Below are 25,430 nucleotides of genomic sequence, written 5' to 3'. Positions count from 1 at the left end.
AGGCAAAGAGCATCTTGATGGTTTTTGTATGTTGTGATCGTACTGACCAAGTGTTTGGTAGATATTTAGGTAGTACTATGGTATTATACCCCACCCTAATTGGGGCATTCACCTTGTCTTCTAGACCTTTACACTTTTCTTGGCCTCTTTTTGGCGGAATGCTTGGATATTTGGTATATTTCTTATGCATGATACCTTTACTGTTTCTCACCTTTTCATGTTCTTTGCTCATCTACTTCTTCTTTACTGATCGACTTAGTAACTTTTAGGTGGTTCATAATGGAAATTTTCCTAACAGATATCTCAGCTTCTATGAGAGGAAATGCTTATTAATTTAATTTTTTGCTTTTGCATGATGACTTGTACCTTGTCTCTCTTTCTCAGGTTTGACTGAAATGGTTGAGTGATGGTATTCTTAGTAAAAAGTAGAATTTAACTTCTTTTGAAATATTCATTGTTTTTATATTTCTTTAAGGTACTGGCTTTGCTAAATTTAAAAATACAGAAGCAGCAGATGCCTGTCTCAACAAAGCAGATGATCAGGTAATTCAATAATATAAGACCAGTTTTAGCTGATTGGTCATAGGCTTGGGAATCAATTGTAGACTGGAATATTTGATGCAAATGACTGGGTTGAAATTGCTTTTTATTATATTGCAGCATAAACTGACCTAAAATCTTTTCTGTCCAATATTTTAATCAACAGTTTAAAACAGTTTTTTTTTTTATTTTGATTAAAAATCACAGTACACAAAATTAAAAAAGTAACAAGACATTGTTTTTCTGAACACTCATAATATGAAATCAACTTTTTTCAACCCGGATCAATATTGTCAACATCATCAATTAATAATTAGTGATATTTAATTGCATGCTTTATTATTTTGGGATTTTATTGTTAGGGGATGTGGCTAAAATACCAGGTTAAATTATGTTACCCATTAATATCAGCATGTCATAGAAGTTAGAATATATTACAACCACCATATTCATCTTTCCTTTGTCAGTCTGTTTGTCAACTTAAGAAATGATAATTGAGAAATCTTGAAAACAGTTTTGGCTGTCCTAGGCTGCTTATCTTAGGATCAACAAAGATCTGTATCTATTGAAGCTGATTCTTAGTTAGAGCTGAATTAATTTCATTTCAAGACTTCCTGTTTAAGTACAGGCCCACCAATTATCATGGAAGTAAAGAAAGGGGTGACAAGTCAAAATTTATTGTTAATTTTCTTAACATATAAACACTACTACCTTTACTATTTTATAACAACAAAATATTTTAAACAGTTATATGTGGAATAAATATACAGTATTTTCCAGACTATAAGTTGATATTTTTTTCAGCAAAGTGTCAGCCTCAACTTATCCTCCACTTCAACTTATATTAGGATTTTCCAAGAAAAAAAAATCATCTACAATGCATTTCATTAGATTTGTTTTTTGCTTTAATTCAAAATTTTTGGTAAACTGCAATCAAAGAAAGCCGTCACTCAAACAGTCAAACCGGCAATTAAATTTGAATAGTATTGATCATTGCTGCTATCCTTTATGAATGAATACGAAGATGTTAGTAAAAACTTTGAAACTTTGAAACCATTAAAATATATATACAAACACTTGAAGAGATGTTAACAAAACTTTTTTTCACTGGAAAGACATTATTGATTTTTGAGTGTTCTGGAGTTATCGGTCCTTTAATATATAAATTTATACCCATTTACGGTATGTCATAACACATTTGCACGCGGCTCAAATTGTAATTAGTCAAGGTGTTATCTAAATGGCTAATTGCAACTAAATTTGCAGGTAACAATTATTGTATTTCGTAATACCAGGTAATATTGTTTATTAATTACCACTTGTAATTATAACCAATTCATGAAATGAACTTCCTGCTTATTTCACACATGGGTGCCCTTGTTTGACTTGTTTATGATTTCCTACTCCTTATGATCTGAGGCTTCATAGCCGTTGACACACTATTCAATAAAAATAATTGAACTCTCGGACAAAGTACACTTTAAGTAAAATGCAGTTATTAATTTAATTCAGAAATATTATACTTGGTTACATCACTGGAATAATATGCTGCTGAAAACAAACCGCTCAAATCTGATCTTCGCTGACATCTATGATATAAATGCACATGTCTGACCATCGACTTATCTCCTGAATTCGACTTATCTATGTTTTTTTTGTCGATTTTGCTCAAAATTAGACAATTTGACTTATACTCTACATCGACCTATAGTCCAGAAATTATGGTACTTATAATACTATAAACGTATTGATTTTTGGCAGTTGCTAATTTTATGTTTACAGCAGTTGAATCTTACCATGGGAAAATGGTAGAAATACTGTGTAGTCAAAATAATTTATTTGAATCTTACCATGGGAAAATGGTAGAAGTACTGTGTAGTCAAAATAATTTATTTGAATCTTACCATGGGAAAATGGTAGAAGTACTGTGTAGTCAAAATAATTTATTTGAATCTTACCATGGGAAAATGGTAGAAGTACTATGTAGTCAAAATAATTCATTTGAATCTTACCATGGGAAAATGGTGGAAGTACTTTGTAGTCAAAATCATTCATTTGAATCTTACCATGGGAAAATGGTAGAAGTACTGTGTAGTCAAAATAATTCATTTGAATCTTACCATGGGAAAATGGTAGAAGTACTGTGTAGTCAAAATCATTCATTTGAATCTTACCATGGGAAAATTGTAGAAGTACTGTGTAGTCAAAATCATTCATTTGAATCTTACCATGGGAAAATGGTAGAAGTACTGTGTAGTCAAAATCATTCATTTGAATCTTACCATGGGAAAATGGTAGAAGTACTGTGTAGTCAAAATCATTCATTTGAATCTTACCATGGGAAAATGGTAGAAGTACTATGTAGTAAAAATGATTCATTTGAATCTTACCATGGGAAAATGGTAGAAGTACTGTGTAGTCAAAATAATTCATTTGAATCTTACCATGGGAAAATGGTAGAAGTACTATGTATTCAAAATCATTCATTTGCCATCTATTGAAAAATAAATCCTGTCTATTTTTTCACTACTGATCTTTACCTTTCTCCCAACATCTTTTATTTTTTTTAGCAGCTCACAAATCACTAATGGGAGATACTGTATGTCTTAACACCATTGAGAAAGTTGAGACAAATATGAACTTATCACCTTTTATCTGATTCTTAGATAAACCTGTATTTAAAAGAGGATATATTCAGCATGTAATCTTGATATTATTTATATTGCTTATAATTACAGGGTGGAGGCATTATACTAGATGGTCGTAAACTTTTGGTTGCAAAGGCTGTTACTAGGGAGAAAGCTTCTGGATTTCAAAAGAAAGAAAAACCTAAAAGAGATAAGAGAAATTTACATTTAGTCAGAGAGGGATGTAAGTTTAAAAATATAGATTCTCCTGCAGTAATGATTGGATACAAAAAACTTTAGCAGAAATAGATTAAATATGATACCTTTTATCAAATATCAGAACAAGTAAAAGATCTGACCAGGGAGAGGCACATTTGGTAGTAAAACAGAGGACACCAGGTTCATAAAGTTTGATATAAACACAATAATTTACATTGTTTCCCTGATACTTCTATCTTGAAAATTTGAAACTTTATTTTACAGCTTGCCTGAATATAGCTGAAATGTTGCTGCTCAGGCGTTAAACCCCAATAATCAATCAAATTAAGGATGTGGTAGATTTTTCAAGGTCTGACATGATTTATTTTCTTCATAGTGTCAGATGACAGAAAAATCTAAAGAGTAACTAAATCTGCTATACTCTGGTCAAAGTGTTCATGTGCAGTTATATATAAAAACCCTGATACACTGAAAGATTTAAGTAGCATTCCATATAAGAATCTTGCAAAATGTGATTCATGTTTTAAAAGCTTACATATTTTTTTAATGATATTTTGCTTATGATGTCATAGCAAACAGAAAGTACTATACATACTTCCTATAAGTCAGATTTTTGGGACTTAATTTTTTACTGCTGAAAAGGGTTTGATTTATAGACGAGATCTTGACTATGAACTGAAATTTTCAGCTTGAAAATTTCAGAAGCTTGATAATTGACATAAGCGTGACACCAACACTGAACAGCCAGACTGGTGCTGTTTACCCCAATTTTAAGTTGTAAACGTCAGTTGTAGGAAGACTATCTTTACCTTCTACCTTTTACAGCTAAAATATGATGCTGTAAATTAATATTTACTGTTTAGTCCTTATTTTGCCACAATACTGATTTTATTTGTATTTCCCACTCATTCATTTTGTGTATTGATTTTTACCTGTGTATGCTGAAAAAGCCAGATACCCAAAGGTGTAATTGAAACATGACCCAATATCGTACCATAATTTGTGATAAAAGTAATAAATATTTTAGTAATTACAATTCTTTTTGACCTGTGCAGGTCCCGGTGTCAAAAGAATAGGCCTGCAGCAGTGCTAAGCTTGTCGTAAAAGGCGACTAAATAGTGCTCAGAACCCTAGCCGGGGGCTAGGGCGCTCTGCCCACAGAGCAACTGGGTTGTGTACCCTACTGTGGTATTCTCCCGGAGTAGGAACCATAGGGCTCCGCCACAGGAGGCTGAATTGCCCGACCCTACCCACCTCTCCCTATTTCCAGTGGCAATCAAAATTTGTTGACCCCATTGTCCTTGTGTCCCATCCCATTTTTCATTTCATCATCATTTCATGTTCATTTTATCATCCACTTCATGTTCATCGCCTGAATATAGCTGAAATATTGCTGCTCGGGTGTTAAACCCCAACAAACAAACAAACAAACAAACAATTCTTTTTATGAATTTCTTTTTCTGTAAGATAAAACCTCTTGACTTACTGAAATATCTTCAAATGAGTTATTAGAGTATCATATACTTTCTGTTTTATTCTTTGTTGTTCACTATATTTTTTTTTTAATTTGGGTAATTAGTTGTACCAAAATTAGAATAATTGAGAAAATGACCATATCTAAACAATCCACATGGCTCATCAAGAATTTTAATTACTTGCTACTATAAAAACAACTCCGGCTTGGAATTATTTATTTCAGTATTTGAAGTTATCAGAACAAACAGGTATACTCGTTGTAATTAAGGAATGTTAGCTGTCAGAATTCAGTCTGACTTGTAAGCGGGTCAGGGCTAGGTTCCAGGCATTTTGAGCTGAATAAGGGGGTCCGACTTATAGGTGGATCGACTTGTACTCAGGTATATGTGGCTTTTCATATACCCTTGTTCATAGGGGATAAAAATTATACAGAATGTAATGTAGAATTTAAAATTAAGGGAGATAACTCTGTAAATGACACAATAATACAATAGAAACTATTTAATTTTACATGTTGGTTATCTCCTAAGACCAGACAGATTTGAATGAATGATTACACATTTTATCATATAGATCTATAAAGCAACTAAATAACAAAAATAAAAATGTGTAGCTTTCTTTTGCAGTGTATCACATTTTACAGTATTTGCATGATTCTTACAAAGACTGCTTCCTAACTAGTGTGTTAAACTGGTTTTGTTCTGTCATTGTTGTGTTTGATATTTAGTCTGAAATGTTTATGTTGTAGAATGAAGTTTTATTTTCAGTGATAAGAGCTGGTACAAAAGATGCTGAAGGTCTCTCCAAAGATGATCTTGCAAAAAGACAAAAGGTACTGATATTAAAAATAAGTACACATTTTGAAAATGATAACATGTGTATACATGTGTAGTTGCATGTGTAGTTACATCTATATACATCTGTGGAAGGTTTAAACTGGTCTCGAGCTGGCATGTCAGTTTACTGCTAGTAGTCCATAGCTTGTACATTTGTGTAATTTATATTCAGTTTCTTTATTTCCATTGTAACAAAGGACTTTGACCTTTTTGAACTGATTTTTAGGTGTGTTTAATTGTGTAATATTTTTTTCACAGTGGCCAGGTTTTAAAGGAGAAGGCTTGTGACCAGGCCAAAGTACTATAATCCCGCCCCATTTTTTGTGTCTGTCCCAAGTCAGGAATTTCTGGCCTTTGTACGTCTTATTTTGTTTTTATTTTAGTTAAATGAGGGCCCTGCCATTTAAAGTGGCTGCCGCCCTATAGTGATCATGCTGTACGTCTGTCTGTGATGATAATCGTGTCCTGGCTGTAACTTTTTTGTCTTTCAGTGTGAGCTTTTGATATTTGGCATTTGGGTAGTTCAATCAAAGGCTATGTGTTGCTTACCATGGATATTGATGTATGACCTTAAACTTTGACCTCAAGGTCAAATTCCTGTATTTCACTGACAAACTTGTGCCTGGATTGTAACTTTTTTGTCTTTCAATATGAACTTTTGATGTGGGCTTTTGATATTTTGCATGTGAGTTGATCTTCTAAATAAAATTCATATAAATGGCTTAATTGCCATGGCATGGCCAACAGAGATGGATTCCATCTCAGTGATTTCTAGTTCTATTTGTTACTTGAGTATATAGGGGCACTGTAGCTGTTTATAATGATGTTTTGGGGCCAGCTGCAGCCTGTCTTGTGGTTTGAGGATTTCCTTGTTGTTCATTGAAGACTAGTAAGTGGCCTTGAGCTGACACTTTTATCCTGGAGGGGTTTTTACCTCTTTGACATATACAGCATACCATCTGTAGTTGCATTTGTAGTTACATGTATATACACATATGTATTTAGTTACATGTATATACACATGTGTTTACATGTGTAGTTCATGTATAAACAGTGAAACCTATCTAAATCAAACCCCTTTAAAATGTAGTAAGTTTAGATAGGTGTCCAATTTATTATAGGATTAAACACTATTTTCCTAGAACTCATCAATGTGTAAAATTGGACCATTCACTGATAAAAAAAATAAAAACCCTGAGGACTTTAATGTCAGGTTTGTGAGTGATTGGTGCGATTTCACACATCCCTAAATTCAGGGAAAACAGAGTTTAATTCTTATAATTCCAGTCCAATAATTTTAAACTTATATAAAGACACTTCATCATTACCTTAAGACAAACATGGTCTAAACTTAATCACAATGTTTCCTCTGACCACAGACAAGCTTTTGCACCTAGAAAAACTTTATGGCATATCTTATACATAATTTTAAATAAAAAAACTGACGATCTCAAATTATTTCCTTTACTTGCATGTAGTTTATTTTGGCACTTGTTGTATCATTGGTAAAATTCAATGAACAAAATCCCCACATTCAACAGCACTAATTTTATTTATCATTTTATTAAATCAAGATGTGGAAAATAATGATACTTGACAAATGAGTTAATTATCTTTGAGCTCAAAAGGTGAAATAAGTGCAAAATGGTCTATTAAAGTCATAGATTTACTGATATTTTAATATTATTTTATTGCATGGCATATCTTACTTTTCTGTTTAAAATATCAAATTTAGAAGTAACTATTGTTATATATCTTTATACAGATAAGAAAACTCAAGTTTTTCAATGACATCTTTTTAAAATGTTATCTGAAATGCAGAAATGGCACTGATTTCTTATTAAAGTTTGTAATTAAAGTAATAAATTACTGGAAATGCATTGCAATTTCATTATCAAAGGGAGATAACTGACCTTTCCCCCTTTCATTCTATTGTAACTTTGAACTCTTTTTTATGCATCATCTGACACTTCTGTCATGTAGTCTTAGACAGACCATTAATTGTGTGCCCATGTTGTCAAATTTCGTGTTGTTTTTTTTTTTTATGAGCATGATTTATTTTCAATATTGCCTGATGCTTACAGATATCAGCATTAATACCAGTTTATATAAGTAGGGGTCAGTTTGGCAAGCTTTTATTTACAAGGATCTGTGCTATGTAAATATTTAAAAGAAAATTATAAAGCAGTGCAATTAGATTTTGTTTTTCTTGACAAAAGTATAATGTTCCAGTACTTTAAGGGCATACCATCTCGGACAATATTATATGGTTCAAGTATTGTAAGGCCATTCCATCTCAGACACTATCATATCGTTCCTATACTGTAAGGCCATTCCATCTCAGACAATAGTATATTGTTCCTGCATTGTAAGTACATTCATCTCAGACAATAGCACATCATTCCTGTATTGTAAGGTCATTCCATCTCGAACTATGGTATATTGTTCCAGTATTGTAAGGTCATTTCATCTAAGACAATAGTAAATGGTCCCAGTTTCATAAGGTCATTCCATCTCGGACAATGGCATATCATTCCTGTATTATAAGGCCATTCCATCTCAAACAATGGTATGTAGCTCCAGTATTGTAAGGCTATTCAAAGTTAATTTCTCGATTCTTTGGTCAATTTTTATGAAATCATCATTTGTGTTAGACTTTGTTGCCCCTATATATAGTTAAGAATGTTTATTTTTTTTTATTTTTTATTTTTTTTTTTTTCAATGAATTCTTCCTTTTTCAGCTAGAGAAGTCTAAGAGAGTGAAGTTAAAGAACCCTAGCATCTTTGTCTCAACCACCAGACTCTGTGTTCACAACATTCCCAAATATCTTGACGAGAAGGAGTTGAAAAAGATTTATCGTAAGGCAGGGGGACAACATGCAAAAGTTACAGAGGTATAGTTAATATTACACTACATCTAGCGACTATTTTGACGATTCCACTCGCCCACCGTGGACAAATCAAGTTGTCGACGCTTTGCCCACCCTTAATGCCCACGGTGGACAGTATAGTGTCCACGCCCACGGTATCCGATAGATGCGTGATAACCTGTTGATTGAATGTAATCCGTGATCAGCAATTTTATTACAGAGTTCAAACAGTTGACAAATAAAAGAACAATGTGTCAATCATTACCTTGACAGTGAGAATCAATTTTTTTTCACGTATAATTGGCCTCAAGCCAAAATTGTGAGGCCAACAGGTGTTTACTTAGGAATTAAGATAATTAGGTGTTTATAAGAATTAAATGCTTTGAACTCCTGTGTTTTTTTTTCTTCTGAAGGCCAACATCGTAATTAAGTCTGTCATTATTTGGTATCATTGAAATGTAAACCTGTACTAATCGGAATCAAAGTTGATATATTTTTTAAAGAAATTCATAAGGCCTTAATTTAAACATTTCCAGTTGCAACATGTATCCTTTAAAAATATTGTACATCTGACCAGAATGTTACAAATTGTAAAATATGATGTTCAAGAAAATTGAGTATTTGCAAACTCCTTATAATACCCCATGCAATGAAGTTGCAAAGGGTATAATATTTTTGACCTGTCCATTTGTCACGCTGTCTGTGCGTCAGTCTGCCCGTCAGCCCATCATCAGTTTTCCAGACATTTCTTCTAAACGCTTGCAGATATTGACATGATTTTTGGTATATAAATTCACCATGACAAGTTACAGGTCAAGTATAACTTTCGTTCCGCTCCGATGATTTTTACTGAAATTACAGGCCTTCAACTTAGCAAAATTCACAGAAAAAAAGTTTTCCAGACTTTTTTTCTAAATGCTTGCAGATATTGACATTATTTGTGGTATATAAATTCACTATGATATGTTACAGGTCAAAATTACATTTTGTTCCGCTGCAATGATTTTTACCGAAATTACAGGTCTTGAAATTAACAGAAAAAAAATTTTCTGCACTTTTTTCTAAATGCTTGCAGATGTTGACATGATTTTTAGTACATAAATTCAACACGATAAGTTACAGGACAATTTTTAGTTGATTCCGCTCCAGTGATTTTTACCAAAATTACGGCCCTTGAACTTAGCTAAATTCACAGAATTTTCTAAACGCTTGCAGATTATGAGCATGATTTTTGGTATATAAATTCACCATGATAAGTTACAGGTCAAGTGTACATTTTGTTCTAATACAATGATATTTACTTTGGATTAACTAAAACTCAAAGAAATCACAGTCTGGAGTTTGAAACTACCATTCTGAGTAAGAAAATTTAGTTAGACGAAAAAGGTCTAAAGTCTAAAAATTCTCTTATTCCTTTTTTATTGGGGTCCTTCTACATGTTTTTCTCTTTCAAACAAATTTACTTGAGTATCCAACATGTGGACACGCAGGGTATATGAGCGTGCTCACTAAGGTTCTCAAATTTTACTGACTACCCATTTAACGCAGTTGTATTTTCTCAGTGAAAGAATGGGTTTGAAGCAAACACGTGCAACTTTAACTTATGGTCTATAATGAACCAATTTCAGTATCACACATTTCAAGAAAATTTGGAAGTGGGAAGATAATATATGATACAGAAATATTGAACCGCATAGTTCTTGAGTTTTCAAATTGCAACAGATTTAACCACATATCATCCGAGCACACGTTAGCTGAATATAGTGATGGGTGAAAATTTCCCCTCTTAAGTTGAATATGCAGTTAGTTCTTAAATATTTAGCACACAAAAGACAGTTGAACGAATTATTTCTTCTGTTTTTTTTCCCTTCACTTAGTTCAACAATTTTGACTATGATTAGTTCTGTTATTATATAAAACAATAGCCTACAAATTATAAATGCGATGTTCAAGAAAGTTGAGTATTCACAAACTACTTATTTTACTGACGAGTTTCTTACATAATAATTCTTACAGGTTGCTTTTATATACTTTCGTTTTTAAACCAATAACAACAAAAATGCTTTAAGTGCCTCAATTTCTTATGCAAAGTTGATAAATGCCTTTGTAATATTGTAGTCCAATCATTGCTTTTCAAGTTTCATCAGTAGGTGTGTCTCTGTATTTTGAGCATGGTATGAGGTTAATTGACATTTCGTTGACACGACAACAGTTATTGATCAACGAATAACGTGCCTTGTTTACATAGATAATAAAAAGACTGAGTAATAATACATGAAAGTATTTAAAATTCTACACCGTCATTCATAAACATGTAACTTAAGAGATATACAGAAATATAAATATTGTTTTTTTTTGGTAACCACTGACATTAAATCAAAATATCAGACCTTTTGATATAGACTTTTTAATTTTATTTAATTACCGAAAATCTTCGCACTTTCGAAAATAGATTTCCATTAAAGTGTTTTATTTTGAAATCATGTTATTTTTTTTAGAATCGTCTCAAACTTTATTCCAGAAACATTATTTTCATTTTCAAAATATACAAACAAGTAAATGACACAAGGGCAATCATATTTTTCTTTTAAATAATAAAATATTCACTGTTCTTGTAAAATCATGCTCACTACAAGAATTTTTTTCTATTTACAAACCATAATAATCTTGTAATGCATTTGTGATATTTCATGTCATAGCCACCAAGAAATAAAATTAGTCAATATGTTGAAATATTTAGGTACCGTAAATAGTGTATATTATCTCTGTAATGTCACTATATAATACCGGAGCGTGTCACACTTAGCCAATATGCAGGAAGTGGTTGATCAACTGTTAATTAACGAGAAGGAATTGTTTGGTAATATTTAGATTAAAGAATTAAAAGAAACCTTATTTAATTTTCATGATTACAGAAGCGTATTAGGAACATCCCAAGTCTTTTTTTTTTTTTTTTTTTTTAAATCAAAATTTAGACATTCAAAACCTCTTTTAAAATAAAAATTGTGTTTGAATAACCCAGTATGATAAAAAAAATTTGAATTCTTTTAGTATGAATTTTATGGTTTACTATATATAGAATAAATTAAACATTGGTATCTTTATTAACACTAGTGTGCCAAAGGAAGTAGACCTTTTTCTGAAAATCTCCATTATATTTCAATACTAAAATGGGACAAAAATTAAGATTTTGTATGTTTTGCGTTATTTCGTCTTTCACTTGTAGTTGTTGAAATGGATAAATAATAAATTATCATATTTGAGAGTAACTTTCAAATTTCACCAGCCCTCGTTCGTTTCAATTATACATGAACATGTCCTTTCTTGAATTCCATGAACGTTGCACTCATCGTATATCTTATAATTTTTTTTTTTTTACGCTTGTTGACAAAAATAAACGAATGTATAACTCCTCAATCTTAGTACACATAAACGTCTAATCATGATTAAATCACCTATATGTATATGTCTTCTCAGGTACTTGTAAGTGTCTATTTCTTATACCCACAGGTTGACTGTCCAGTTCTTTAAACCACACTCTCAGTACTTTTATAATTTATTACCTGTCAATCAACTATACTGCATCTTACCTTAAAACCACTCCCTTGACATTAAATTTAATTGATTACCTGTCAATCAAAGGTCAGAGAAAGAACACCTGCATCTTCAGCCACTGTGAGAAATTCATAGCAACATGATGCAGTGCCGTAGAAAAGGGGGATGCAGTTGTATTTAGTTGTATCTTTCATAGGGGGTTGCACATCCAATCTTAGCTGATTTTCTTTAGGAATTTTAAATAGTATAAGCAAAAAGGGAGTGCACTTTTTCCATCATATGGCCGTAGAAGTATTTATCTCAGAATTCATCTTACAAGATTAATTGTTGTTTCCAAATTCATATTATTTATGTTGAACTATTGAGAATTTCTTAATACATTCTTATCCATCAAGTAACACTTGATCAATGTTAAATCAAATTTTCTAATATAATTCAATTTATTTGTTGACAAGTAATAGCGCTGCACCGTATTCAAACATGCCGATACCGTTAATTGATTAACTGTCAATTAAAGAGATCACATGGCACCTGTCAAAGGTTATCACAGGTACTTGGTTATAATTCATTTGTTGGTAAATGATCACGCTTTTGTGCTTTAATCCCCACTCTACAGGTAATACGATGACTGTCAATTATAAAGAAGCTCTATTGACACTTGTGAAATATTTGTTACCGCAAGTTCATACAATTAGATATGCTTCCTATAATACAACAGGACTGTAATATTTATTACATAAGAATAAGTTTTAATTCCAATTTCTGTTAAAACTAAACAAGATTTAAAAGTGACCACCAGAATGTGTGGGCAACGTGGACAGAGATCAACCAAATTGTCAACCATTGCCCACATCCACCGTGGAAGAGGGAATTTTCAAAATAGTTGTTAGCCTTAGTGTAAGTGGGTAATGTGTGACAACTCAGAAGTTACAGGGTAGTGTGTAATGATCCATCAGTGCGTTGCTGCATCACAATCTTTAAATTTATGATCTGGAAAGTTATACAGGGTCTGATTTTCATTACCTACAGTCATTCTTCTCGTAATTTGTTGAAATGTAAATGAAAAAACACAAACAAGACATACATGGTAAAATCATAAGACAAATCAGATCATCGACCAAGAATCATGATATATAATTAAGTTAAGAACATGACTTTATAATTTAAAAGTAATGCATGATTTTCTCTGTTCTTCCACACAAATACTCCAGAGTGAACTACATTTCAAAAGTTTAATTTAGCAAATAATTCGTGACACTTTGGGGTAAATAACGATACATTTTTGTGGATGACCAACCAGTTAATATATTGCCATATGGTCCCCAGTATTATGAACTTTTATGCATGAAACTTTCTATTTTTTCAGTGTCGTATAATGAGAGACATGGCCAGTATAGATGCCAAGGGTGTGGGTAAATCCAGAGGATATGGTTTTATAAACTTTACAGAACATGACCATGCAATTCAGGCTCTGAAGGATACTAACAATAATCCAGACCTGTTTAAAGATAAAACTGTAAGTTTTTGTTGTTAAGTTAAAGACAATTTTTTGTGTTTGTTGGACAAACCTCCTCTCAAACAATAATGAGATATTAGTACATGTATACACTTCTTTAAGTTTTTATTAAGTATGATTTTATTCTGTTTAAAACAGAAGTTCCCCTTTTTCTTCAGGATTCTACTGTGATGACTCTTCTTTTTATAACGTATTCAACATTTCCTATTGCCTTTTCAGTTTTTGTATGCAGATTACAATCATTTGTGGTTTTCAGTAAGAAAACATTAACTGATTATGGTACCATGTTTTCTAGTGATCGAGGACGAGTGCAGTGCTTTTTTTTTTCTTTTTATTCCCCTACTAGTGAAAGGGACTATTATTTTAGGTACAGTCTGTCTGTCAAGTTGATTGTCAAGAACACTTGATATATGGTACATAGCTATCAATTCCAAGTCAGATTGCTTTGGATTAAAAGAATTTCTGCTGAGTTATTGCCCCTGAACGTGTACACTACCTTCAACCAAAATTTTAATCTCTCCACTCTGCACAGTGGAGTCGCTCATGTTCTCAACTGTGACTCTGCTGTAGGAAAAACTGGGATAAAATATTGCTCCATTTCTATACTTATATTTATTTCTATGTATTACTAAAATGTTATTAAACTGCAAGAACCATTAAATATACTTTGGTATAAAGACAGGATTAGGAAACTACAGACAATATTTGAAATGGGGATCCACAGATGAAGGGCACCTGTCAGTAACTTCATGTACCCCTGATAATAGTATTTATTATATTGATATTAATCTTTTTTTTTTCACAAGGTTATGATTGTGTTTTAGAAATAAATCATTCTGCTACTATTTATCACAGTCACTTGCATTTTATAATATGTGATTTGACAACGTATATATTATGTTTCTGGGGCCGGAAGCAATGGGCATTCTTAAATGAACTTCGTATATATTATGTTTCTTGGGTGGAAAGCAATGGCATTCTTAAATGAACTGGTATATATTTTGTTTCTGGGATGGGAAGAAATGGGCATTCTTATATGAACTTTGCTGACATCTTTTATATATATTCTAATATGACATGCTTCAAAGCTCTTCAGACCACAGCCATTGTAAAAAGTGATAAAAACATGACCAACATTTTGTTCAACTAATAGGCTGTGCCCATTCAAAAATATGAAGAAACTGGTCCTATTAGAATCAAAATGAATCACGGAAACTCCATTTTATCATTGTTTTACCATGGGCTGGCCATTTATGTCATTATTTAACCTCTGGCTATCACTTGGGGTAAAACAGTGTGACATTAATGGCTAGCCGGTGGTAATACAATGATAAAATGGAGTTTCCATGATTTATTTCTTAAGTATTTATTCACTAGATACTTCAATCTTTTTCATTTTTCTGCGTCTTTGTTGATGATGTTATACCTGGTCTGGCATGTAAAGTGTTGCATACTCATTCTGCATGCACAAAGTATCTGATCAGCCTTTCTTTATCTAATTTTTTATGTATTCTGTATAGAGACTGATAGTGGAATTCTCACTGGAAAATAAAACTGCCTTATTAGCAAAAGAGAAAAGAAGAGAAAGATTTCAGGTAAACATAAATATCACTCATATGCACAAATGAAGTCAAAACTATTTTTATCTGAGCACAAAAAAAATCAGTGGTATTATGATAGGGGTGTATGGGATTATGGTAGGTGTGAATGGGATTATGGAAGGGGATATGGGATTATGATAGGGGTGAATGGGATTGTGGTAGGGGTGTAATGATGCATTTTTTTCACAAACAGTATATTTCCAGATACTAGATATGCTTGACAGTACGTATCATGATACATTTTAAGAGATGTATGTCCTTTATGGGCGTCCCCATGTCTTACAAAACAAAGCTGCTTATGCGCAAGAGGAAATAAATAGTTACGATTAATTGATCATGCATTCCATTTTGAAATAAAACATTAACCAATAAATTATTATTTTTCTCTGAGTCTTTTAAATAATTTTAGCCATAACACTAACACATTTGTTTAATCAAAGCGCCAATGGCGTTGAACCTCGGAAGTCATGAGATATTTATATGTATTTAAAAACTTTATAATCCGCTGATGATAATTTGTTCTTTCTGTATTTCCGAAATAGATCAATTATTTACAACAGGATCAGCTCTTTCAAAACTACTTGAACTTCACATCCACACAATACTGATGATTCAACGTTTAGATTTAAATTTTGTTTTCTTTTTCTTTTCTTTTTCTTTTTTTTTGTTTGTTTCGTTGCCTTTCGTTTTTATTTTGTTTCTCAATGTGTAATCTTGACAACCTATTTTTAGTTTTAAATGTAGTCAATCACATGGAATACATATATGGATATCAATTGCATTAATAAAATATAGTTCAAACTTCTTTATATGTACTTTTTTCTTTGACAATCAATCATGTAAAATATAATTTCTATCGTATACTGTAAAAACAGGCAAGGTATTTAAACAAAATAATCAATTTGATACATTTTAATATTAATCCGCCCAATCTCTTTTGCGGTGGAAGTACTTTTAAGGCAGTTATCAACTAGAAGTCCTTTTGATTGACATCAGATGGTTTAAAGACAGAAGTCACATGACTTCCAATTAAAAATAGCATTGTATTGTTAGTATTGTAAGCAGCCACGACGTACTGTGAATTGAATCATATTAAAAAAAAAGTTTTCGGTACACACACTGAATCGTTTCCCTCTTCATTTATGGTTTGGTTCTGTCATTGACTTTGTCATGTGCTTATGCATAAATGAAGTCTAAATCATACTTTTTTTTACCATCAGAAATACAAGTTGGGGTTAGTAGAAGATATAACCTCCACATGATCATTTTCTGTTTAATTTGTTTAATATGTTAAGATGATTGATTGCAAAATTTATGTCCACACAAAATGTGTAAAGACTGGTTGTTAGATTACTTCATAAGTACTTACAATAACTAAGTTTGTCGCCAGCTAGAGGCTCTTGATAACTAAGTTTGTCGCCAGCTAGAGACTCTTGATAACCAAGTTTGTCGCCAGCTAGAGGCTCTTGATAACTAAGTTTGTCGCCAGCTAGAGGCTCTTGATAACTAAGTTTGTTGCCAGCTAGAGACTCTTGATAACTAAGTTTGTCGCCAGCTAGAGATTCTTGATATCCTAGTTTGTCGCCAGCTAGAGGTTCATGATAACCAAGTTTGTCGCCAGCTAGAGGTTCATGATAACCAAGTTTGTCGCCAGCTAGAGGCTCTTGATAACTAAGTTTGTCGCCAGCTAAAGGCTCTTGATAACTAAGTTGTTGCCAGCTAAAGGCTCTTGATAACTAAGTTTGTTGCCAGCTGGAGGCTCTTGATGACCTAGTTTGTCGCCAGCTAGAGGCTCTTGATAACCAAGTTTGTCACCAGCTAGAGGCTCTTGATGACTAGGTTTGTCACCAGCTAGAGGCTCTTGATAACCAAGATTGTCACCAGCTAGAGGCTCTTGATAACCAAGTTTGTCACTGGCTAGAGGCTGTTGATATCCAAATACTGGTTATTTCTATGTTCAAGAAAGGTAAATTGAAAATGCCAAAGTCGAATGAAAATGGAGTACATGAAAGTGGGAAAATCTTGTGCAGAAACATTCAAAAACATCTAAAATGACAGACAAACGACAAGAAAGACTGAAATATAAATGTTGTCACATCCTCATTAGTTATAACTTGTAAATTTAACAGTCTTTGCTTGCAACCCACTTATTTGATTTTGTAGGCAAGACAGAAACATTTGAAGACTGAAGACAAATCAAGCAACACTAATATTAAAGAAGAGAATAGTAAAGAAAGGAGAAGTCAGAAAAGGCAGCAAAAAAATAAACAGAAGGACAAATTGACTGATAAATTTATTGGAAATGTGCCTGTCCCAGAAGGCAAAAATATAAAAAATGTTCTTCCATCACACTGGGGACCAAAAGTGAGGCATAAGTCAAGACCTCAAGTCCAGCCTTCTAAACATAAACAAACAGCAAGACCTGAAAAAAGAAAGTTTGAAAAGGGAAAGGTAAGCAAAGTCTCAATCTGTAAGAAATAAGGTCAGGCCCTGTCACCCAAAGTTAAAAATATTTAAGTCTGAAAATATTCTTAACTTCAGTGGTTACTCCAATCAAAGTCTTTGAAATTGATGACATCACAAACAGTTAAAAAAAATCAGACTTAGGTAATTTTTGTGACACTAAGACTTGGAGCCATTAGGTGCAGTTTTCTGACATGAAGTGATAAAATTAGTAATAACTATTATATCAGTGCTTAGTAAGGATTTTATGACAACATGTGCATCACTGTGCACAATGACACAAATCAGACATGTGAATTATTAGACTTACATGCCTGTTCAATTAAAACACTATCCACCCATGTCATTTAGAGAGCTGTGTTTTACAGACGCAGTCTGTATAGTTTCACTTTTTAACCTTTGACCTTAAGGATGCTCTATGGAAAGCAAGTCACCCAATTGCAATTCTGTTTCCAGATTGGCCAAATACTGGTAACTTAGTGGCGTTTGAAAAAATTGTATCGAAAATTTGTGATTGCATGCTATGTGTTATTTTCCTGAAAGAAATGTAGAAACTTAGAAATAAAAAGAATATTTTACTGCGTCGGCCATCTTTTTTTAAAGATAGTACTTGTTACTCACTACCTTGGATGAGGTTAGTCTGCTGGGAGTTGTATTCTTACTCACTACCTTGGATGATGTTAGATGCAGTGAGTTGCATTCTTACTCACTACCTTGGATGAGGTTAGATGCAGTGAGTTATGTTCTTACTACCTTGGATAAGGTTAGATGCAGTGAAATGCAGTGAGTTGCATTCTTACTCACTACCTTGGATGAGGTTAGAGGCAGTGAGTTGTATTCCTACTCACTACCTTGGATGAGTTGTATTCTTACTCACAATTTTGGATGTGGTCAGGTACTGCGAGCTGTGTTTTCACTCATTTCTTAGAATCTGATTAACTGCAGTGAGCCTTTTTTAACTCATAATCTTGGAAGTGGTTAGATTTTGTGTGCATTTATTTATTAACCACTTAATATGGTTAGGAATATATCTAAGGGGTAACAGATTAAATATATACAGGGTATGTATCATTTCAGGGTCCAGTGAAACAGGAAAAGAAGAAAAAATTAATGGTGGATAATTTTGATCAACTTGTGAACTCTTATAAACAGAAGATAATGTCATCTAAATCATCTTCTAAATGGTTTGACAACTGAACCGTATGTCTTGTCTTGTCAAGATTTCTTTCAATTTTAGTGGATATGAATTTTAACATTAAAGTCGTCATCATTTTACTGTATATTTACTTCCAATGTTCAACTTCTCCCTTGTTGGTCAATTGTTCTCGTCTCGAAATGTAAGAAATAACTGCCAAAGAGTATAAAACCATAATCAATAAATCAATCACTCCTGTTAAAATCATGTTTGAATTGATTGTGAAAATCACAATTTAAAAAATCGTTGGTACATATAATACTGACTCTAAAAAAAGAAATGAGTGGCATTCCTGCATTTTAGATATTAATTTGAATGAGATTTCATGATTCACCCACTTCTTGATTCTTACAGAGAATAGTATTGAAAGAGTAATCAAGGGGACCAAGGTTATAGCGGTAATCAAAAGAATGTAATCCAGGGACAAATGTGAATAGTCCTTTTTTCATATTTACAGATTGTAAGCCATTTTACCAATTTTTTTCAAAGGGATGTAACCAATCAACATACTATTACCTGGTTGGCAGTCTCAAAGTACTTGAATCCTGCCACATTTTTTGCACCTGTCAGAAGTCAGGAATTTCTGGCCTCTGTATGTCTTGTTTCATTTTCACCTTTAGTTTATTTTTACACTACTTGAGTATATATGCCAACTCTTTAGCTGTACCTGTGTGTAATGGTGTTTTTTTGCAAGCTGCAGCCTAGCTGCCATGTGGTGTTTCATAACTTCTATATAACATTAACAACAAAAGTGTTAACAACATATTTCAGAATGCTGTCAAAAGTATGATTTGAAATTCATATAGTCCTGTTCTTAAATAAATTATGTAGTGCAAGCTAGTATCAATTGCAATATACTTAAATTTAGATGAATTGAGATATTTGATGCCATGTTCCAGCTAAAAACCAACACCAATAAACATAAAATATTAAAATTTTCATTCAAATCTGGTTGATTGTCACGAATTATTGCTTGCTTGCCCTGCACTAGATATTTTCTGATTTTTTGCACTATTTAATGCATTGCAAAAATGAAATTAAATTCTTTTGGTGGTACCTCTTATGAATTTTGGCGTTCCTTCAGGTAAACTCTGGAGTTACACTCAGAATCATATCAACAATGAAAAAAATATAGTATCAATGTAAATTTGTTGGAAAGCAAACTTGTCAGAGAAAATTATCAATATTCAATACATCGTTAATCAATCATGACAATTTTATATTGAAACCCTAAAATGGGAGTCAATTTAGTACAGGTCTCACTGTACATTACTTATGAACCTCTCAGGTATAATCTCTCCGAGAGTTGGTCACCCTTTTAGAATTGGGGCTGCTACCTCGGCCCATGGAGCTCGTTTAGAGGATCATTTGATGTAGACTTTAGGACGATGATCCTCAGATTGCTATACACGATATATTCACACTTCTCCAGATGTCTTAAAACAAGCACAAACTCAACTTGTAGCAACAGTTATAAGATAAATTATTGTACTGACAACAGGTGATGGTCAAAGGTCCTTTTCCTTCAACTTCAACTTGGGGCTACAGCTGCAAACATCTGTATTTGGCTATGTCAATTCAAAATTTTGGTAATTATTAAAAATTTTTTTTCTCTCATTTCCAAGTTTCATAGTTAATTGAATTGTCTCCATTTCAAGAGAGACATTATATACATTGTATTTTCAGCTGCAGTTGTGTAAGTCCCCATTTGCCAAATTGTCGATTTTGTAAACCCTTCTATGAATAAAACAAAAACAAAATACATAATTAACTTTATACTAAAATTCCTAAAAACAATTTTGATTATCATACATGTATGGTGTGTGGGACAGACTGACAGTCTATGATGTACCTAAAAATGTGTGACATGGCTGACTCATGAAATATTAAAAAAAAAAAAATTCTGCATGTTCATATTTTAATCTGTTTTTTATTCTATAAGTATAGTGTCGTGAATTTCATTGAATATAAAGGTTCGTACATATACATGAGAAAAGTTATTGGCTTGGTTTAGTTCAGGTATTATGTTGAAGGTACACTGTGTTCAGTCATTTATTCACTACAAAACAAAGAGCATTGTTGAAAAATATAAGTTTACTTACAATGGCGATATACAGTATTTGAAACTTTAGGTGCTTTGTGTGTTCATATTTATATATGTACATGTTGTACTTGTAAATATGAGATTTGGGTGAAATATGGTATGGCAATGTTGTTTGTTCTTTACACAGAAATAGAGTAATAAAGAACCTCTCAGGTATAATCTCTCCAGGAGAACCTCTGGGAGAGCCTCACAGGTAAAATCTCTACGGGAGAACTTCTCAGTTATAATCTCTCCGGGAGAACCTCTCTGTATAACCTCTCATATATAAAGTCTCCGGGAGAACCTTTCATGTATAGCCTGTTACTGATGTATGTGGCTTCCTCTTTCAATAATTTTGGTTTTGAGTACTTCTTAATTGTATAAGGTTATTTTCTATTGACATCTTCGTACATATTATTTTAATACTACTGATGAGAGGTTACTTCCTGAAACACATGTAATTTGCAATCTAAATGATTGGTATTTTTTTGTATTATTAAGACCCTTCCTCTTCATTTGTTCAAGCAAAAATTAATTACAGTGAACCATCTAATTTTGGCAAGCCATTTATTGCTCAATTTGGAAAGTTATTTGTTGCTCATTTTGCAAAACCATATATAGTTATTTTGGTAAGCAATTTATTGCTTATTTTTTACCAAAAAAGTCCTTTCAATGAATAAACGTTCGAGATAGATGGTATTAAATTCATAAGTCCCTTTTAATATGAAATACATGTTACAGAGTTTGTATTTTATTAATTCACAACATAAGATAAGTGTACTGCTGAAATAGAACATGAAATAGTTACTCGTGAAAGATGTTGGTTCACATTTAATTTCAGCCCTTATAAATATATTCCGTGTATGGGTATTTATTTTTACATGTGTTATGATTCAGTTTTCACAGTCTTATTGAGTGCAATTTTGACCAATTCTTTATTTTTTTCTCTTTCTTCTTCAAGTTCTTTCTCCAGTTCTTTTATTCTTGTTTTGTTTTGAATGAGTTTGTGTTCCTTGATTTTACAGTCTATACATGGAGTTGAAGATGAGGTGTTTTTGGTTAATACTGCCTCAGTACCTGAAAAACAAAAAAATGGTCCTATGAATTTGTGAAACAGTAATGAAGGGAACTAAGATTCTAGTGAAAATCAAAAGAATGTAATACAGGTACAAAGACCAAACATGGAAAACAGATAAACACAACAAAGAACATAAAACATAATTAAAATCATACATACAAAGTAACAAAACTAAATGAGCAACTCAGACTCCACTAAAAACTGGGAGCATGGACCAGGGGCACCAGTAGGGTAAGCATCTTGTTTGCAAACATGGTAATAACGAAACAAAGGTTCAAAATATGTGTATTTGTTTCCGTGGCAATAACTTGTGATCATGTACAGTAGATGACTTAAAAGCTGGGGCATCCCCCCCCCCCAAAAAAAAAAAAAAAAAACAATTGTAACCTTTGTTCATTGAGACAATTTAGATGAGCAGGACAGCACCATTTGAGGACCACAAAATATTGCCATCCAATAAAAGGAATGCAAATAGAAGAAAATTACCCCTTGAATGTTCGTCCATTCTATCAGAAGTTTCTGGCTGCTTTAATTTTGATATATTTATGGTTTCTGCACAACTCTCATACAATTCTTTGGATCTTTGGTCTAGTTTATCCCACTGTAAATAATATAAAACAATGTGGATCAATGTAAACTGGTATAATATACATCTATGTTTACTTGCCTGACACAAAAATAAAGAGGTAAAACTCTGAGCAATGCTCACTTGGTGATACCCCCCTCTCCATATAGGATACCCTGCAAGTAATTAAAGCATTCAAATGCTTAACAAAATAGGAGGTGTAAAATATTAATGTAATAAAGAGGAAGTGACAGACACCATGTTCACTATATACCTTCTACTTTTCAAGGGGGAGGGGGCTGTATTGGACTTAAGAAATACTGAGGCCAAATACAACTATTCAAAACCCAACATGGCTCACCAAAGAGCATAATACAGTAACAAATAGGACTCATGTTTATATGGGATGACTGATTATATGGAAAACCAGTATATGTATGAACAGACCCATTACAATCTAAATTATAAACCTCACTGGAGTCAATCTTCTCAAAGTAAAAGTGGTATGTGCCGTTAATTACAAATCCTACCCTGAAAATAAAACTGATCAAATCAATATGGATATTGCAAAATGTTCAAGTAAATTTGTGCACACTTCACCAAAACAATTTTTTTTATACATAACATGGAAACCTTATTTCAAATCTAGGAAAAATGTGTAAATTCTGCAAAAAAAGGAGATCATTACATTTTCTTTGCATTAGATATAAGTAACATGGATCAACTAGTTTTAAAAATACACTTATACAAGGAGAATGGGTATGGTAAGTATATGTCAAAAGACAACAAACCCACTGGGATGAAAATTCTCAAGGCCCATGAAAAACAATGGTATCAAAACGACATTTGACAATATATTTAGCTAGTCAAAGCATGTGTTTGGCCAATATATCTGGACTGAAAAATCCCTCTATGAATAAAACAAAAACAAAACACATAATTAACTTTATACTAAAACTCCTAAAAACAATTTTGATCATCATACATGTATGGCATGTGGGACAGACTAACAGTCCATGATGTACCTAAAAATGTGTCACATGACTGGCTCATAAAATATTAAAAAAAAAAATTTCTGCATGTTCATATAATTAAATTTAGTGTAAATATCATTAAAAAAGAGTAATCAAGGGAACCAAGGTCACAGCGGTAATCAAAAGAATGTAATCCAGGGACAAAGACCCAACATGAAAAACAGACATACACAACAAAAAACATAAAGTAACTAAAATCATACATACAAAGTAACAAAAGCAAATAAGCAACTCGGACTCCACGAAAAACTGGGAGCATGGACCAGTTGCACCGGTAGGGGAAGCATCCTCTGCTTTTCTAGAAACACCCGCCGTGTTGCTCATAAAAAAGTCAAGTCCGGGGTAGACAAACGAGGAAAGGAAAACTATGACCCGTTGAATAAATCAGTTTTCATGGTGCAGATGGATATACCATATCGATCCACGAGTAAATGATGACAACCGTAAAACTTCTGTAGTGATGACTTCAATCTTGTAGCAACATAACCCTGTTCCAGAAGCCTATTTGTTGAGTTCTAGAGCGATACAAAAAGTCTGTGTAGTTTTGGCAAGCTCTGGCATAACGTACGAGTTGTAATATGAACACTCCATACACAGGTGCTGAAGGGATGTTGCCACATATGAAAGGAAAGTTGACAATTCTGAATGAAAAGTCATCACGTTTGTCGTAAAGTTTGGTCAATATTTTCCCTTTACCATCTATTTCTAAGTGTAGGTCAAGATATGAGGCTGACTTCACAGTGTCTGTAGTATCCTTTAATTACATGTAATAATCCTTTAATATACATGTAATAATCTCATTGGATAATCAGCCTTTATACATATAGTTTCATGAGTCAATTAAACACATCTACTAGCTTAAGTTATTTTATGTAGGTGAACTAATTTTATTGATCACTGTGTATTTTGTTTGTATTTATAAAAATTAAACAGAAATAAAGTAAGAAAAACATATCAAATGTGAATATAAGAATTGTACTTTTACACATTTAACTAAGTACTTATCAATTAAACAGACTAAACCAACACACTGAGCCAGATCTTCATTGTGTCACAGAAGTAACAAGCAGCCATGCCACCTTCCTCAGACATATTATTCTGACTCCAAGCCAACCAATAGTCACTCTATCCCTTTACGTACTGTACGCTTGGCAGATAAGTAGTGACTACCAATTTTAGATCTTAGGTGTGACTCAGCCAGGGTCGAACCCACAACCTCACACACTCCAGGTGAGCACACTACTTGAGACCTGACTTGGCCGGGGTTGAACCCACAACCTCCCACACTCCATGCCAGCACACTAGCCTGAGACCTGACTTGGCCGGGGTTGAACCCACAACCCCAAGACTTCAGGCGAGCACACTACCCTGAGACCATTTGTATATAAATACCTTCTTGTCAAGATGATCAATTATATAGTTAAATGGCATATTATGTAGTGTTCTATTCAGCTCCTCAGAAAATACATGGGACTGAAAAAACAGTTGGTATCCTGTCATAACACTAGATGATGCTAAGAGCTGAAAAATATTTTTTTTAAAATAAGGTTTGTGTCGGGATATACTAGTCATATTTTCATCTCAGATAAAATGAAGTACTGTCCAACTAAAAAATCATGCAAAATAAGTGTTTCGTTGGGAAAAAAAATAATTTCTTTTTAAAATTTTTGATGGTATTTTTTTATTCACTTATAGCTTCTTTACATTAAAATTAAAACACTATATTTAAAAGCAGTTTAAAGTGTCTTTATTTTATGACTTATGATGTACCG

General features: G+C 32.8%; 2 protein-coding genes across 6 annotated transcripts in view; one reads left to right on the top strand and one right to left on the bottom strand.

Moving 5' to 3' along the window:
• Nucleotides 1–18,978, top strand: part of LOC148613138 (RNA-binding protein 28-like) — a 34,708-nt gene extending 15,730 nt beyond the window's left edge. The window contains exons 13-20 of the mRNA XM_088586318.1: nt 476–543; nt 3,279–3,411; nt 5,630–5,694; nt 8,440–8,592; nt 13,490–13,639; nt 15,160–15,234; nt 17,404–17,691; nt 18,781–18,978. Coding sequence (XP_088442444.1) covers nt 476–543; nt 3,279–3,411; nt 5,630–5,694; nt 8,440–8,592; nt 13,490–13,639; nt 15,160–15,234; nt 17,404–17,691; nt 18,781–18,900 — 1,052 coding nt within the window. The 3' untranslated portion in view covers nt 18,901–18,978. The remainder of the gene's footprint in view (nt 1–475; nt 544–3,278; nt 3,412–5,629; nt 5,695–8,439; nt 8,593–13,489; nt 13,640–15,159; nt 15,235–17,403; nt 17,692–18,780) is intronic.
• A 2,702-nt stretch (nt 18,979–21,680) lies between these two features.
• LOC148613136 (uncharacterized) overlaps nt 21,681–25,430 on the bottom strand; it is a 35,103-nt gene continuing 31,353 nt past the window's right edge. For 2 of the 5 annotated variants that reach the window (XM_088586317.1, XM_088586312.1), the window contains exons 6-8: nt 25,051–25,179; nt 22,546–22,660; nt 21,681–22,058 (exon numbers count right to left, since the gene is read on the bottom strand). In XM_088586317.1, coding sequence (XP_088442443.1) covers nt 21,868–22,058; nt 22,546–22,660; nt 25,051–25,179 — 435 coding nt within the window. In that variant the 3' untranslated portion in view covers nt 21,681–21,867. Of the gene's footprint in view, nt 22,059–22,545; nt 22,661–23,099; nt 23,156–25,050; nt 25,180–25,430 lie in introns of those variants that run through there. The other 3 variants (XM_088586314.1, XM_088586313.1, XM_088586316.1) reach the window with 3 other exon arrangements.

The sequence above is a fragment of the Perna viridis genome, chromosome 6, assembly GCF_037379345.1.
Source record: "Perna viridis isolate PV_CMFRI_1.1 ecotype Kerala chromosome 6, ASM3737934v1, whole genome shotgun sequence".
Lineage (NCBI taxonomy): Eukaryota > Metazoa > Mollusca > Bivalvia > Mytilida > Mytilidae > Perna > Perna viridis.
This window is presented reverse-complemented; position numbering and strand designations above follow the sequence as displayed.